The sequence below is a fragment of the Lepisma saccharinum genome, chromosome 8 (assembly GCF_977018435.1).
Source record: "Lepisma saccharinum chromosome 8, izLepSacc3.1, whole genome shotgun sequence".
Classification (NCBI taxonomy): domain Eukaryota; kingdom Metazoa; phylum Arthropoda; class Insecta; order Zygentoma; family Lepismatidae; genus Lepisma; species Lepisma saccharinum.
Window position 1 is genome coordinate 52,332,081 of NC_139236.1, and position 15,279 is coordinate 52,347,359.

Genomic DNA, 15,279 nt, shown 5'->3' on the forward strand with positions numbered 1-15,279 from the left:
TTTATTTATTCCATACTATCTCTGTCGTTTAACACGTACTTTCTTCATTATATCACTACTAAACTTAATTTTTCCACAATATTAATTCATTTCTTTTTTAATTCTCCGTAAAGTGCAAGCTCTAATCTCAACCCACTTAACAACTGTCACAAATAATCATCCCAAGATTGCAAAGTCTTAAGGAAATCTAAAGTTTCAATAATAAATAACTCAAGGTCGGTCAATGAAGATTAACATAATCAGAACTAGGCAAAAGTTAGGAATAAAGGTAAGAATTATGTAAATAACCCGAAAGAGAGAGAGAGAGAGAGAGAGAGAGAGAGAGAGAGAGAGAGAGAGAGAGAGAGAGAGAGAGAGGATGTGTCTTGTTTGATCCGAGTTGTTCTCCACAACATTCAGTTATGTCTGTGGGTTTCTGGACCGATGTCAAGTAGAGCCACATTTAAGTGGTTGGGTCCCACTCTGCTGTTAAAAGAAAATGCATAAACCCTTAATTTGTTCTTGGTAAGGAACTCATCTCCATAATAGCAGTTATAGTAAAATATTTGTTCTTGTAATTCACTGACTTAAAGGTAAGACTTCAAGCTTTCTTAGCGACGAATGATGATAATATTCTCTGGGGCTATCGGCCCTGAGGATGAGAATGACACATTAGCCCTCGGAAGCTTGGAGTCCTTTCCACAACTCACCAGGTCGATAGCCCGAGAGAATATTTTCATGACTTAAATTAGTTTGTTTTGCCAAGGGGCTTATGTCCCCGTATTAGGAGAGAATTTCAGACAATCTCAGTGCGTACGCGTCAATTATAAGTCTCCATATAATCAATCAACACAGATCTTTGCACATTATGCAATGTGTGTTCTTTTCGTGTTGTGCTGCCTATCAGGATAAGGCTAATATGTATTATTTTTCTTACCTAGCTTTTGATGCTAGCGATAAATCATTTAGCACTTTACTGTCTCAGTTTTGCTGAAAGTGCTATCGGTTCATCAGGTACCTTTTATCTTTGACAGTGTAAAAAACATGAAAGTGCATATGGATCCGGTACTATGCAATTGCCTGCTGCGAGTTATGTGAGTATGAATTGCAGCATGCAACTCTTTTCCCGGGAAACGACACGGTCAGAAGAGAAGATGTGTCTCATGGGAGATGACCGAAAAATGAAGGACGGAAGATGAAGGCAGTAAAATTGGACGTCACTTGAGACTTCCTGCGTAGAAATAGGGTCTGAGAAGAGAAGAAATGGCTTCCTCAAGAAGGATAAGATTCAGGAGGGGAAGGAAGTATGACGTATTGAGAGATGACCTCGACAAGCAATACGTCACGAGGAAAGGACGTGCTCAAGAGCATTGCGAAAGGGATGATAATGTTTTCACTCTACTTCTTTACATCGTAGGAGAAGATAATATGAAAAGGAAGCGTTTTACAAGGAGTAGTAGTTCACGTAAGACATCGTTGAATTTTATAGAATAATTGGACCTTAAAGTGGATAGTTTCTTTGAGGTGTTTTTTTTTTTGTTTTATGCCCCCCCCCTACTCATGGATAGGCTAATGGACACTGGACCTACAGTTAATGTGTGCTCCTCCGGGTATCGAAACCGGGACCCCTTGATTACAAGGCTACGATGGTGCCACTACACCATAGGAGAAACGCGTAAATTGGATGTGTACACCTAAGTTAATCCTATCCCGTGCACATTACAACATGCCGTGAACACATATGACGGATGTGAAGGTAGGGCCTTACACATTCAAGATCTCTACCATTTTGTGTAGGTCATGTGATCATCACTACGCTCCCCATTTTCAATACAGGCTGGGTGAACCCCAGAGCCGATCCATGCACGGACATTGCTTGAAAAAATACCATTTGAAATCACCCATTCCTGTAATCCAACCAAGGTTTCCTGCGTGATAGTCAGGCGTTCTACCAACAGAACCACCAAGTACACGTAGTATAAGCATATATTACATTATAGAGAAAGGAGAAACCGGTGGAGTGAATGCACATAGTGGTTCGAACCCCACTTTAACCTGTCGGTCCAATTCGGATTAGCATAACTGTGCATAACGTGTACTTAAATAAAACTGAAACTCGAGTAACATGGAAGAACAAACTCTTTGACGATAACCAAGGACACACAACACGAGAAGCTGCGTTTGCAAATCTCTGTAAAGGAACTTGAGCTTCATACAGAAAGAAATCGAGCAGTTGAGGCAAATTATTATCCTGGGTGTGTTTACCGTCGATAGAACGTTGGTTCCACTATTAAGTCAATTAGGAAAATTATCTTTAAACGATAGCTGAGAAATCCAGGTGACAGTAATGCAGATTGAAATCATCGCTAAATTCGGATTATACGGATATTAGGTAACCGATAAGAATAGCTATATATATACAAATTTATCCCAACTTTAATTTTCTTTACACAGTGTCTAATTGGATGTACAATTTGGAGTATAATCTGAACCACTTAAACGTGTCTCCACCGGGAATCAAACCTGAATTCCACAAATAAGTTGGTAATGTTGGCGGACAAGGTTGTGACCAAGTTAACTTGTTGTTTGAATGCTATTGGGAAGAAAGGTTTATGTTTATCCAAATTCATCCATGAACTAAAACAAGCTCAAATATCAGACAAGAATAATTACCTGTTGGAAGTCTTAAGGAGAATAAGTATCAGGTTTTTTTTATTACAAAAAAATGTTACAAGAATACGAGCATTGATAAAAGTCCCTGAGGTATTCCACTTAAGTTGACATTATAAGATGAAAGTTAGTAAGTGAAAATGAAGAACCTGAAACTTTAACGGACTCCTGTGTATTTTTATGGAATAAGTACGTACTTTTCCTTTGGTTTGGTTTTCCGGTTGAGCTGATTCGAACTGCCGTTCTTAAATATTTGATCAGAAGTTTGCTTTTGCAGTCTTTCTTTCTTCTGTCCAAGTGCTTTGCGCAAATATATGCCGTTAAACCCCCTCAGTAGCAAGAACATCTTTCTATTCTTGTAAGAGCTTTTCCCTCGGAAACGGATTTTAGTCCACACCTCCTCCTATTCTCTGTCTACTATAGGAACGAAGCCGCTGTAAACAAATTCGCGTACCTTGTGAGGAATTCTGTTGCTACTCTCTGATGACAGCGGTTACACTGCAGAGCTAAGGTGTGCTTCACCTACGGCATAAACTGTTGCATTGTGGCTTCGAGCAGCCATGATTGAGGCCAGTTCTTGTAAGCATACGGAATTCAAGTGGGAGAGCGGGAGATGCTAACACAGACATTTGTTATTTAAAACAAACGTGCAGTTGGTGCAGATGTAAAAAACGCTACGTGGTGGATATTTCCTTGCAAACGACAAATAAAATTGACCACAAACATGGCGGCTGTGCGTATTCTGACGTCACATGAAACCCACCTGTATTGCTAAATTAAAGTAGTGTATTGAAGTTGAGGTACCGAAGTTCTATCGACAACTTAATCGTAGTTTCTCATAGATAGGTGTATTCATTGAAATTGTGGCAGAAAATATCCATGCATCTCGGGTCATGGATACATACCTTGAATGAAAATGTACCCAACACCTAAGAATGACAAAAGTATCCAAGGGCAGGTATGCGGATGACAAATTATCCCTTATCCGTCTTGGAAGTAACGGATTATTTGGATTCCTACGTTATATCTACATTCAAGTGACCTGTCTATACTTAGAGAACATATACATTATTTTTATTGATTTGTGATAAAGTGGCAATGAGGTATACACCCATCTTTTCTTACCTTTGAGAATTCATTGTGTCAGTCGTCACAGGCGTTGGTTTACCCCTGAAAAAAGAGGAAAAGAAGTATTTGTAGAATAACATATACAGTTTACACAAATAGTAAATGCGCACTCTATATCAATATATAGTGTACGTAACTTTTATCTAAAAGTACGTAGTTAGTTACTTCTTCCGATTCTCGTCTCCCTAGTGGTGTCGAGGTTCTGTCATTTCCTTCACTTCTTGAAATGTTCCTTCTCCTCAGGATATCTTTTACACCATAATTCCATGTTCTACATGGTCTTAGTTTTGATCTCTTTTTTTTCCTTACTCTACAAACCTTGCACCTCAAGAATGCTCTAGGTATTCCATCTTGTTGCACTTTACTTATTGTATGTTGGCGATGGATTTGCCTGACCTCATGGAATTCTATCGTCAATCATAATAAACGTCCTTACACAATATAAAATATACTTTTGTAATTCTTGTAAAAAAATGAGCATAAATAACAATTTGTTTCCCATGAAATTCATTATTCATGAGTGCAATTTTTCATATGCATAAATTATTCATGAACCTACCCGATCGAGCAGTGGTAACATCGTCACCCGGTGGAGTCACATAGTAGTTCGGGTCCAAATTTAAACTGTGGGTTCAATCCCGATTAGCCTATCTGTGCATGAAGTGGACTTAACCTTCAAACGTTAATAAATTATTCACATACTTTATAATATGTATAATGAATTGTTTGGAGTTTTTTTTCTCTAAAATGTAAATATCAGTTAATTTTTAATATAAAAATTATTATTTCTGCTTTGAATTTTTTGAACTTTCACTTCAAACCTGGAATTAACACTTCAGCTGCCAGTCCGAATTTTCCATTTTCTTGTGGGAGGCCGGAATTATTTATATCATGTGTATAATTATTATGCACACGGCCTTTGTAATACACTTATATAAATTTCTTCTTCTCTAGGCCGTGTGTTTAAAAATTATACACACACCGTAGCAAGAAAGTAGTTTCATACACACGCTTGTTTTCAAAGGAACTGTACATGCTGTAAGCAAGTTCTGCATCAATCTGATACACATGGCCTGCGACAGGAGACGTTCTGTGTATCAATTTGATACAGATGCCAGTTAAAGTGCCAAACTTGAATTTTATCTAGGTCATGTAGAAGACACCTTGTATCTTCTTTTCCCCCCTTCTTGTTTTTCCAGTTATTTTTCTCATATATTTCACCTGTTTTTATATTTTGTTCAAAATTGTTTAAAAAAATGAAGTATATAAATCTAGAATATATATTTTAAGTAAGCCACGCTTGCCATCGACCGTGCTCCAATGCGAGTAGATAAGAATAAAGCTTGGAAAACAGCAAACTAAATATTGCGGAGAGGGAGAAAAGAAGAGATGACATACTGCGACACGACTCCAGAGGGAAAACAGCGCCTCCAGTGGTGGCAAAACACTTTTCATCCGCGCCAGCCTACATCCTGGGAGAGAAGACTGCAAGGGACTTTTTTCGCAGCATCTGGATGAAAGGAGCGAGGAAGAGTAAACAACCGTAATGTCTGAATAAACATCTTCCTTCGAGTTTCCATGCGACCGACGCAAAATCCAATTAAACTTTTTTTTTTTGTCCCTCGTCACTATTTTCTATCTATTTTTATTCACCTTTAGGATGCTCTGTGGTGCGCACGAGTGGACCAATCTGAAGTAACGGCGTGCCGATCTTCTGGCCTGTGTCGGAAATTCTGTGATTTTTCTAGAATTATCGTCGTGACTATTCTTGTGAGAAATACCTGCGGATACGTTCAGAGCTGGCTGATTTATTGATTTTGTTTATTTTCCTTCTCTTTTCTGCCACTTTTAGCTAATCGCGAAGATGAGGATGAGTGATGATGTGATGAAATTTATACGAGGAGCGCCTGGACCCTGACCGGGATTCGAACACGGGACCTCCTGGTGTCGTAGCGTGATGTGCCAACCACTCCGACACGGAGGCCGGCTAGTTTGAGCTTGAGATGAAAATGTGTTTCCCAAAATCCAGTTCGTTTCAAGTTATGATTTTGAGACGTGTTGACTCAAATTCAACTGGAGCCGCCGTAGTCCAGTCTATAGGGCGCCTGACTGTCACGTGGAAGACCTGGGTTCGATTCTCCATCTCAGGTTGTGATTTTTTTCCAACATTTTCTCCGCATGTGACTCTATAGCTCACCCAGCTTCTAGGGGCGGTCGGATCCTGCTCTTGATCACATCACCTCCAATGCGCTGACACGGTATGACTACTTATAAAAACTGCGAGATGTTACGTCCTATTTCAAATTGCTTAAAATGCTCTGTTTATGAAAATTATGTACCGTATCTTAAGAATATATAAGGTTTTTGTAAGTTTCTTTGTGTTTTGATAATCATAAATGTAAATTACATTCACAAGTTTTAAAAATAAAGGTAATACCATTAACCTGATGGAAGTGGCCAATTGGCGCGTCAAACGTCTAGGTATGGCATCCCTACTGTATTTTATGGTTCGGGAATTTTTGTCAGGTTTGGTTAGGATTCCCTCTCAAATTTACAGAACATTAAAATCCTTGCTGTTTTATTTCTTAAAATTAATTCTTTATAATAATATTTCGACATAGGATTGCACATTATTTAAGATTATAATAATATTATTAACTAGGTTGTGCATTAACTAGGTTCTGATTAGTACCCGTGGAGCATAATGGGGTTACACAATAAATGCATCTTCAACCTGCTTTATGTTTCTCCCACTAAAGACTAAATGTTGGGCGTAGGCTACAAGCAAATATCCTACGTAACGCCTATTCTGTAAAAGTTCCCCGATTGATTCAACCATTTGTTTTCTTGTCTGCAGTCCAACCACTCAATATCTCTTGATTACTCGGAATTTACCACAGATAATTTCCTGGATTCGAAGAAGTGGCAGGAGCTAGAGTTGACGAGCTGTATCTTTGGGGGTGAACCCAGGCCAAATGTGGATGCGCAGTAGCAACGAGAGGATCATCAGGCTGCCTTGGCCATTGAGCGAGCGTAATTCTACACACCGAGTAGGTGGCAGCAACAGAAATGTAGCTTTCTCTGCGCGGAGCAGTCAAGATTACTCGCAAAGATACAGCTCGTCAACTTTAGTACAATGCGTTATTTAATATTTCGATCGATCTGTCCGTCTTTTTGGGACCCAGAAATTGACAATAATCGATATTGTAGCAATATATCCGTAACCAGCAAGAGCAGAAATGTACATTCTAAGTATAATATACTACTCGTATAAGCTAATAATTATAAAAGAAGCATTAGTTATCTCGATTTGTCTATTTAGAAAACTACGAAAGCTACAACGATAAAATTTCGTGTCATGAAATTAGATTCTGATGCTAATTTAGTAGGAAATAAATTATGATCATTAGTTCGTTAAAACATGTACACTACGTTCCATGAGTCTGTGGAGCAAGCGAACGAAAACAACTGCTCTGCGCAAGTAGTGACCGAGATGACTCGAATAGTGAATACGTGATACGGAAAGGAATTGCATGGAGGGGACAACGTGGATGCAGCTACCAGCCGTTTGCAGTAGCGCGCGCTGGTTTGCTCCTCCCACTCGCTTCCTCTTCTTCTATACCATTATGCGCGGTGTTGCTCCACAGTCTACTGGTACGGAGTATATAATCAAAGAGAACTTGCCAATGTTTTGATTGTCACCCACGGAGCATATTCCGGTTACACTGGAAACGTAGATCTATCTGGTTTTGAAATAAATACAGATGACATTATTTTCACACTTACATTAAAAACTAAGCGTCATTGCACAACGGCCCTCTGAAAGTCAGGAACTACTATAGGGTGACGTTTGGTCAGCGCGTCGTGTCCCATAGCTGCTGTTGTCTAGCTATTTTTTCACGTAGCTTTCCAATGCTAGGTCAACACCGCACTTCTTAGGAACTCTCACCGGGAAAGCTCGCACGAAAGGAGAGAGCCCTCACTTGACATTAGATATCGTTCTGTGCAAACAGTAAAGTAACACGAATTTCGACTTCAATAATACAACGCAAATAACATTTTGTTTAGCGGCAGAGACAGGAACTTCGTAAGAGGAAAGCATTTATACTGCAACGCTGTTGACGGTTTTCAATGAATTAAAAATGTCATTTTCGATGAGGCATTTTAAAAAAAAACCATTGTAATTAAAGTCTTTTGATGTACTGGATTCTGCAAAACCACCGAGAGAGAAAAAAAAGCGGATAATGTAGGCACTAACAAAATGTGTTATTGTCGAAATGATAACTTTGTCTGTTGTGAATAAAATGAGTTTTTCAGCCACAAGAACTTCGCTTTAAATTATTTTTCAAATCCCATCATCCTCTAATTAGACGAACATTTTTAAAAGTCCATTTTAAATTATTTTATGGCATTTTTTTTTAGTGTAGGAAGATGAATTTCACATTACGGATTGACTTGTCTGTCACGTTCCCGCATCCACTTAGCTGGTATTGAATATGCAGTCAGCTGTAACTGTTGTTGCAAACACCACACTAATGGGGATCATTAATTTCCAATAATGTGATTACCATTTATGTAAACAGTTTTGCACTTCTCTCGCTTTTAATTTCACGAATGTTCGGTTGCACATGTTGAGTTTTATAAGAAACGTTCTAATATCGTCATGTCCATTAGATTTCTCATTAAAAGGATGAGGTCGTTAATGCAATAATTTGAAATTAACTAGTCGCTTAATCGTTGAACAGAATATGTAAAACTGAACACATCCAAAGATAATTGCTTCTCCATCTCCAGTGGCGTGGACCCTCTTTGATCCAGCTTTCCTATAAAGAACGTCACATGCAGTGAAAGATGTCAAAATATAGGATTGGCTACTAGAAAGAAGGAAAGACATAAACCTCTTAAGGAAAATCTGGGCACGTCACAGCCCATCTCTGTCGAGAGGGTGCACGAAAACGTAGGCTGTGGTTGAGTTCTTAGAGCTATAAATTACTGCAGAAAATAGTTGAAAAAATACTGGCTCAGAAAAATAAAAAAGGAATAAATAGTTCACGGACCTACTCAATCGCGGTGGGATACGTACTCCATAAGTAATTTGAAAATTACTTACATTGACAAGATTGGTTGATTTTTAAGTTAATGGGTGTGTCCGCACGTTGGGTATTTGCGCCCGACAAATAATACGAAAACGAGCCTCTTAATAGAAACAAAATTGAGATCAGGGAGTTTAACAAGAGATTTAGATATACCGGGTGTCCCAGAAGTCTTTCCCTGATTACAAACTTTATTCATATCCGCTATATGCAAGGTAGAGATGTGAAAGAGGTGCCAAAATGTTGGAAAACTAACCAAGTTTGTTCGTTTGCAGGTTCCAGTAATGTGACTGTAGTGTAGCAGTGTCAGTGCCAAGGAATCCGGAATTAATGCTCTTGACATCGGGTGGCATCTTTCCATACAATGTTTCTTGGACTTGACAGGATTTGGGAATGAAGATAAATTCCATTTTTTAAATACCAACTTATTGATGGCAGATATTCTAGACGAAAGAATTCTGCACATTTGAAAGTTTCTCTGCACTGTTATTGGTGACCGGGTCTCGTGATACCAGAGGACATGCTGAGCTTTTTTCATGATTTGTGAACATTTCCGGTTTTCTGGGCACTGACACCGCTACACTACAGCCACGTTACTCAAGCCTGCAACAAAAAAACTTGGTTAGTTTTCCAACATTTTGGCACCACTTTCACATCTCTACCTTACATATAGCGGATATGAATAAAGTTTGTAATCAGGGAAAGACTTCTGGGACACCCGGTATATCCTCACTTATTTATATAAAACAATACTAAGACAAAATACTGGAACCTAACTGTCGCCCGAAGACTATAAATATCAATACTCTCGTTAAAAGCTGCGGCCGTAAAGGGACCCTCGCCACACGTAAGGGCAACACAACCTCAGTGAGGATTGCACTCTCTTTGGACATATTATTACGATAAGTACAGGCTGCGACTGTCCTATCTGACGATCATCTCAATCACTTAAAGAGGGCAATGCAGTTGTAACTCTTATTTCGTTGGTTATTACGGATTACGATGTTCAACTATTTTTTCTTGTTAAAATTGGAACTTGCGCCGACTTGGTGGCCGAGTGCGTTAAATGGTCGCCTTTCGATCTCGTCGCAGAAGTCCGTGGTTTCAATTCAGGGCCTGATCAAGGGAATTCTTCGTGAGTCAATTTTATCATATCATCATTCACCCTCATCGTCGCTATTAGCCAAGAGTGACGGAAAAGCGAGGCTAAATAACAAAAAGAATACAAATACATTCAAGATTGGAACTTGTGTTTTGATGTAAAATTTCGAAGTTAACATTGAAAAGTATGTAATTTTCAAAGGGAACAACGTGTTGTGCAAAGCCATCGAGTTAATGTGTAATAGGTATCCTTTTGCTCGAATTTGAAGAAAAACTCGTGTGTGTTGGCAAGTTGCAAGGTGGAAAGCTCTTGCATGTGTACTTTTGTTATTCGTCGCTTTTCTTCACTTCTGGCTAACCCCGACGATGAGTATGAGTAGTGATTAGGTGACATCGATGAAGGGCGCTCACCCCTGCCTAGAGCGGGACTTGAAGCCGGGATCTTCGGTGCCGATGTCGAAAGCGGAGCACTTAGCGCACTCGGACTGGCGACGTAAGGCTCTTGAACCTTTGCCAATAAACCTTCGTGTTTGGTGATGACAGAGAGTTCATTAACTAGCAATTACTCTTGTAATTATGCCCAGTCCGCCCAAACTTTATTTTACTGCCTCATCTGTTGCGAGCGCGGTTGTATTTAACTCTGAAATATCGAGAGCTCTCTCATTGTTTTCTTTAACCCACTGAGGTTGTTTTCATAGTCTTCGCAGTCATTAGGTACTCACTTTAGGAGGTCATTGTTTGATATAACAATGGCCGAGCCGACTTGAGGAATGACGTCAGGCGTGTAGAGGAGAAATAATGAGACTGGTCTTCATCTTGTGACGTAAATGCCATCGTTGATGGCAGAAGGTTAAACAAAAGTACGGGTCCCTGGCATTAACGTCCGTGGGCATTGAAGATGGGCGAAAGGCTCTTTCCAACGGAATTAGTCTGTTATTCATAGATATTGTGGGTCAGAATAGTTGAATGGGAAATGGTACGCCATGGCAGATTCGAGATAGAACTAAAGGTGTTCGTTCACACAATTCCGAGAAATTCGAAGGTGTGTGTATTTTTGTCAGTAACTACATTTCAGTGTTGGTAAGGTAAGGTATTTTTAAAATGAAAACTATTTTTTGCGTTACGTGAGTACGAGAATGTACACAATACCGTTCAAAAAACAGACAGTATTTATATTCAAATTATTTATTTGGGTGGGTGTGGTTCAGCTTGACGTTGTCCTGCGACCTAACCCAAGTCATGAAATGCATTTAGGGACGTTTCAGACCGGAGCGACAAATGACACATGTCGCTTGGGAACGAGCCAATCAACAGCAACGTTTCACAGCGTAGGCATGCCGCACAAGCCTGAGTTCGATTAATAACATCCTAAAGCGACACGATTTAACTATAGACCACATTCCCTATGCTCGGCATAGTCATATGTAGACAACTCTAGGCAATTAAGTGAAATGGGAATTTCCTCCGCTAAAATTTTCCTCTGCTTCCAATATTGATTTTTCTATTTGTTTTATTTTACTTGGCATGATGTAGCCTTGCGGCCAGTATTTCTTCACAGTAATGTGGTCATTAAAAGTGAAGAGGATATTTTCCCCTGCTTCTTGGCTATATGTAGGATTCAGGAAATGAGATGATCCAAAACACGTAATGTTGTCTGATTGGTTGCAAACTTTTGTTTCTCCATAGTTACGTTGCCAACCATAGTAAATAACGATGCCTATAAGTTGTGTTTTAGATAATATTTGACTCTTAGATAGGGCATTGCAAGTTTTTTTGTAGCAGTCGAGGAAGTAGGGCATTCAGTTTTGCACCTAGTTCAGCTAACAACAAGATGTTCTTTTTAGGAAGTCGTGTTTCACGTGCGAGCAAGCGAAAAGATCCCATTTGCTCACTTCTCACAAGCTCTATTTCCCCCATACGCTTCCTCCCTTCCAGGACCCTTGACAGGAAGTCGATGAGGAAATGTATGCATGTATTTTTAGATATGCTACATTTCTAAATGCAATTTTCGAACCCCCATGTGATATCAAATGCGAATTTCAGATTCAGCCGGCCGGGAGGGCTTTGTCGAATCTCCGCGGCAGAAACTGGTTACTGGATTTGAAATATTGATTCCGAGGGAACTCGGACAGTACTTTGCCACAATGCCGAAAGTGGATGTTTGACCTTTTTGCGACCTGAAGAGATTTTTTTTAAAAAAAAAAAATATTGACGTTTCAAATGTTTCATGTGATTTGTCTACTTGTCCATGATGGGGTCTTGAAATTGTTAATGCGGTGCTGCCGACTGGATATAGCCAACCAAGATTATGGTGTAGCGCAACTGTTCTTTACATTTCACTTACAACTGTTCCCCTTTAAATACAGACTGTTTCAGGAGAGATCTGCAATATTGATTATTCTAAGCAAAAGAGGATCCGATATATAGCGATTACCAATACAATATATGTAAAGTGTACATACGTTACCACGCGTGAGGTAGTGCAGTTGTGACGGGAGAAATAACCTGAACACCATTGACTGGTTTACTTATACTATATCCCGGAAATCTCTGGAGGAAGCGAACGAAAAAAAGTCGGAATAGTTAACACAGCGTGCTACGAAGCCAGACGTCCCGGTTTCGAATCCCAGCCCTGAACATGTGTGTTCTTTGTGAGTGTCCCTTCATCAATTTCATCATATCATCACTCATCCCCGTCTCGCGATTAGCCAAAAGTGGCAGAAATACGAAGTAAAACCAATCAATCAAAGCTATAAATACACAAGAGAAAAATCTAAACAGAATGTCGCGAGAGAAAGAAATGATGACAAGAACAGCCGAGTAAATGAACAAAAAAGGCAGAAAGTTCTAAGGAAGGGAAGGTGGTAGACGAAAAAACATACAAGGGGAGTGGAATGAAGAAGAGGGATTGGTCGTGAAGATGAAATACGATGGAGAGGCCGCCAACACTCATACCAGGGTGCGTGCAGTTGGAACAGAACGGAAAGAACACGAAGCCATTAATTGAGTGAAGTTCTTCTAATCCTGCCATTTCTATCTGAGTACGTATAATGAAGCTAGCTTCGCCTTCCAGTGCAGAACATGGAAACTCGGGTGCAGCTGCCATGGATGACAGATTGCCCCTCCGGACGCTGGGTTGGGTTCTCCAGGGGTTAATTCTGCTTCATTTCATCCGGCAAGATTAACACGGGACATGCTTCGTTCCTTGTATTAAAGAAATTAAACGCGGCGAGACTTTCTTGGCTTTTGAGCCGTGACGTCCTTTGTTTGATCCAGTGGAGTGTTTAAGCGAAATAGATGCACTGCACACGAGGATCTGTTGGATCTGCAAAGCGCTTGAATTTATTTAACCTCGTGTGCGCTGAGTAATTTTCCGAACGAAATTGAGTTATACAGTAAACGAAAGTAACCCCGTTCTGGCGCAGGCTTCTCAGCGGGAATTTTAAATTCGAACAGTCTTTGGAGGAAAATTGTTATAACTCGGGCACTATGGGAGAAATCTACTTCGGATAACTTTTGTTTTGCAGCTAAGACATCAGCGCATGCAACCGTGTACAATTGAGAACGCCGGCCCAAGGAAGGGGAGCTTGGGGGGGGGGGGGGGGGGCACGACCCCCGAATTTCAATGGAATAAAACATAAAAATCTGGAGTTTGCCCCCCTCTTCTCCCGCTATTTTGGGGAGAGGGTGCGAACTTTAGTATTCTTTTCAAAGAATGGACGTTTCCAAAGAGAGTGAAACATGTTTCATGTTTCTGGGTGCCATACAAGTTGAATAATTAGCCAAAGTCGTTACGTGCCTGATCGGCGAACACAAACTATGCGCGAGACGAATTAGTTTCACGAGAGCGATAACAAATGTGATCTTTGGATCGGAATATTTTTTCTTACCACTGGCAAGGAGTAGGTTGTCAGATTTTTTTCCGTTTGTTTCTGTCTACGGTTGCGCTTCATGTTAGCGGCACTAGGCTACGGCTAGCGCTTCCAGTTAGCGATCTGTGGTTTTTCCTTCTATTATCTCGATTGGCCTAGGAGGTGGCGCTGTCTTTCCATACTTAGACGCCCCTAAACATTTGTTTTGTATATCTTGGTTAGGCCGACATGCCCAAGAAAAGGGGAAAGAGGGCAGGAAGAAGAGTACGAGAATTAATACTTGAAAGAAGGATGCATGAAGGAAGGAGAGACAATACAACCTCCCGCCATAAGTCATGACCCGTTAGGTCTGAAACGCGATATATCAAGGAAGGAGAAAGAATTTAAGCTGGTGCCAATGGAAGAATCATCATCGTCGCGACACATTTACGAGAACTGCAAACCAAGTAACAATGATGATCCAAGGAGCAAAGATAAGAAAGATCTTTCCGCATTAGGAAAGCAGGCTTAAATTGACATTGTTATTAAGGGATTTGTACATAGTCTGATTGGAAGAAAAAGTTTCCAGTAATCCAATTGTACGAGCCCCGAATTTCAATGGAATAAAACATAAAAATCTGGAGTTTGCCCCCCTCTTCTCCCGCTATTTTGGGGAGAGGGTGCGAACTTTAGTATTCTTTTCAAAGAATGGACGTTTCCAAAGAGAATGAAACGTGTTTCATGTTCCTGGGTGCCATAGAAGTTGAATAATGAGCCACAATGTGAATTTCCCAGGCTTGGTCCAGACCTTGTCAGAGTTTCCACCCAAGCATAAGAGTATAGCACATCCATTTCGTAATCATCACCACGATACCATATGGTATCATCGGACCAGTAAAGGTTCTTAAAATAGGGCAAAGATAATAGATGTGTATTCACTCCTTTACCAAACGAAGCTCAGCGGCTGGAATAATTTTTCGTAAATTTCAAACAAATACTACGTTCTTCAGAGTTCTGTTTTCCTACACTTACTTACTTCTTCTTCCCCTTCGTGCTGTTAGGCGTCGGTTCCTTCAGCCATCTGCTAAAACTCTTCCTATCTTGTGTCATTCTTTTAGCCTCCATTAGTGTCTTCCCTCTTTTAGTAACCATCTTTGACAGGTATTGTTCCCATTCTATCTGAGGTCTTTCTCTTCTTCCTTCTGATCTCGCTTCCATTACTTGTTTCGGTTTTCTTTCTTCTCCCATTCTCATGACATGGCCATACCAGCCTAGTGTTCTCTCTTTTATCTGTTCAATTGATCATTTCTTCGATTGATTGTACTGTTTTCCTACACACATTATTTTTACGTTCTTTCCCCTATGTAACTATGATGATGGAACGAATGATTAAAAACAGGAAGGGCATTGTAGCGTGATACGGTAAAAACAATATGCGGCCATCTTTGATTTAGTTT

At 40.0% G+C, this 15,279-nt stretch overlaps 2 protein-coding genes across 2 annotated transcripts in view; one reads left to right on the forward strand and one right to left on the reverse strand.

Moving 5' to 3' along the window:
- The window catches only part of LOC145991001 (14 kDa phosphohistidine phosphatase-like), a 665,202-nt gene that overhangs the window by 185,431 nt on the left and 464,492 nt on the right, over positions 1-15,279 (forward strand). The gene's annotated exons all lie outside the window — the stretch shown is intronic.
- Positions 1-15,279, reverse strand: part of LOC145991000 (phosrestin-2-like) — a 343,551-nt gene that overhangs the window by 139,490 nt on the left and 188,782 nt on the right. The window contains exon 2 of the mRNA XM_083126651.1: positions 3,775-3,819. Within this exon, the coding sequence (XP_082982777.1) occupies positions 3,775-3,819 (45 nt within the window). The remainder of the gene's footprint in view (positions 1-3,774; positions 3,820-15,279) is intronic.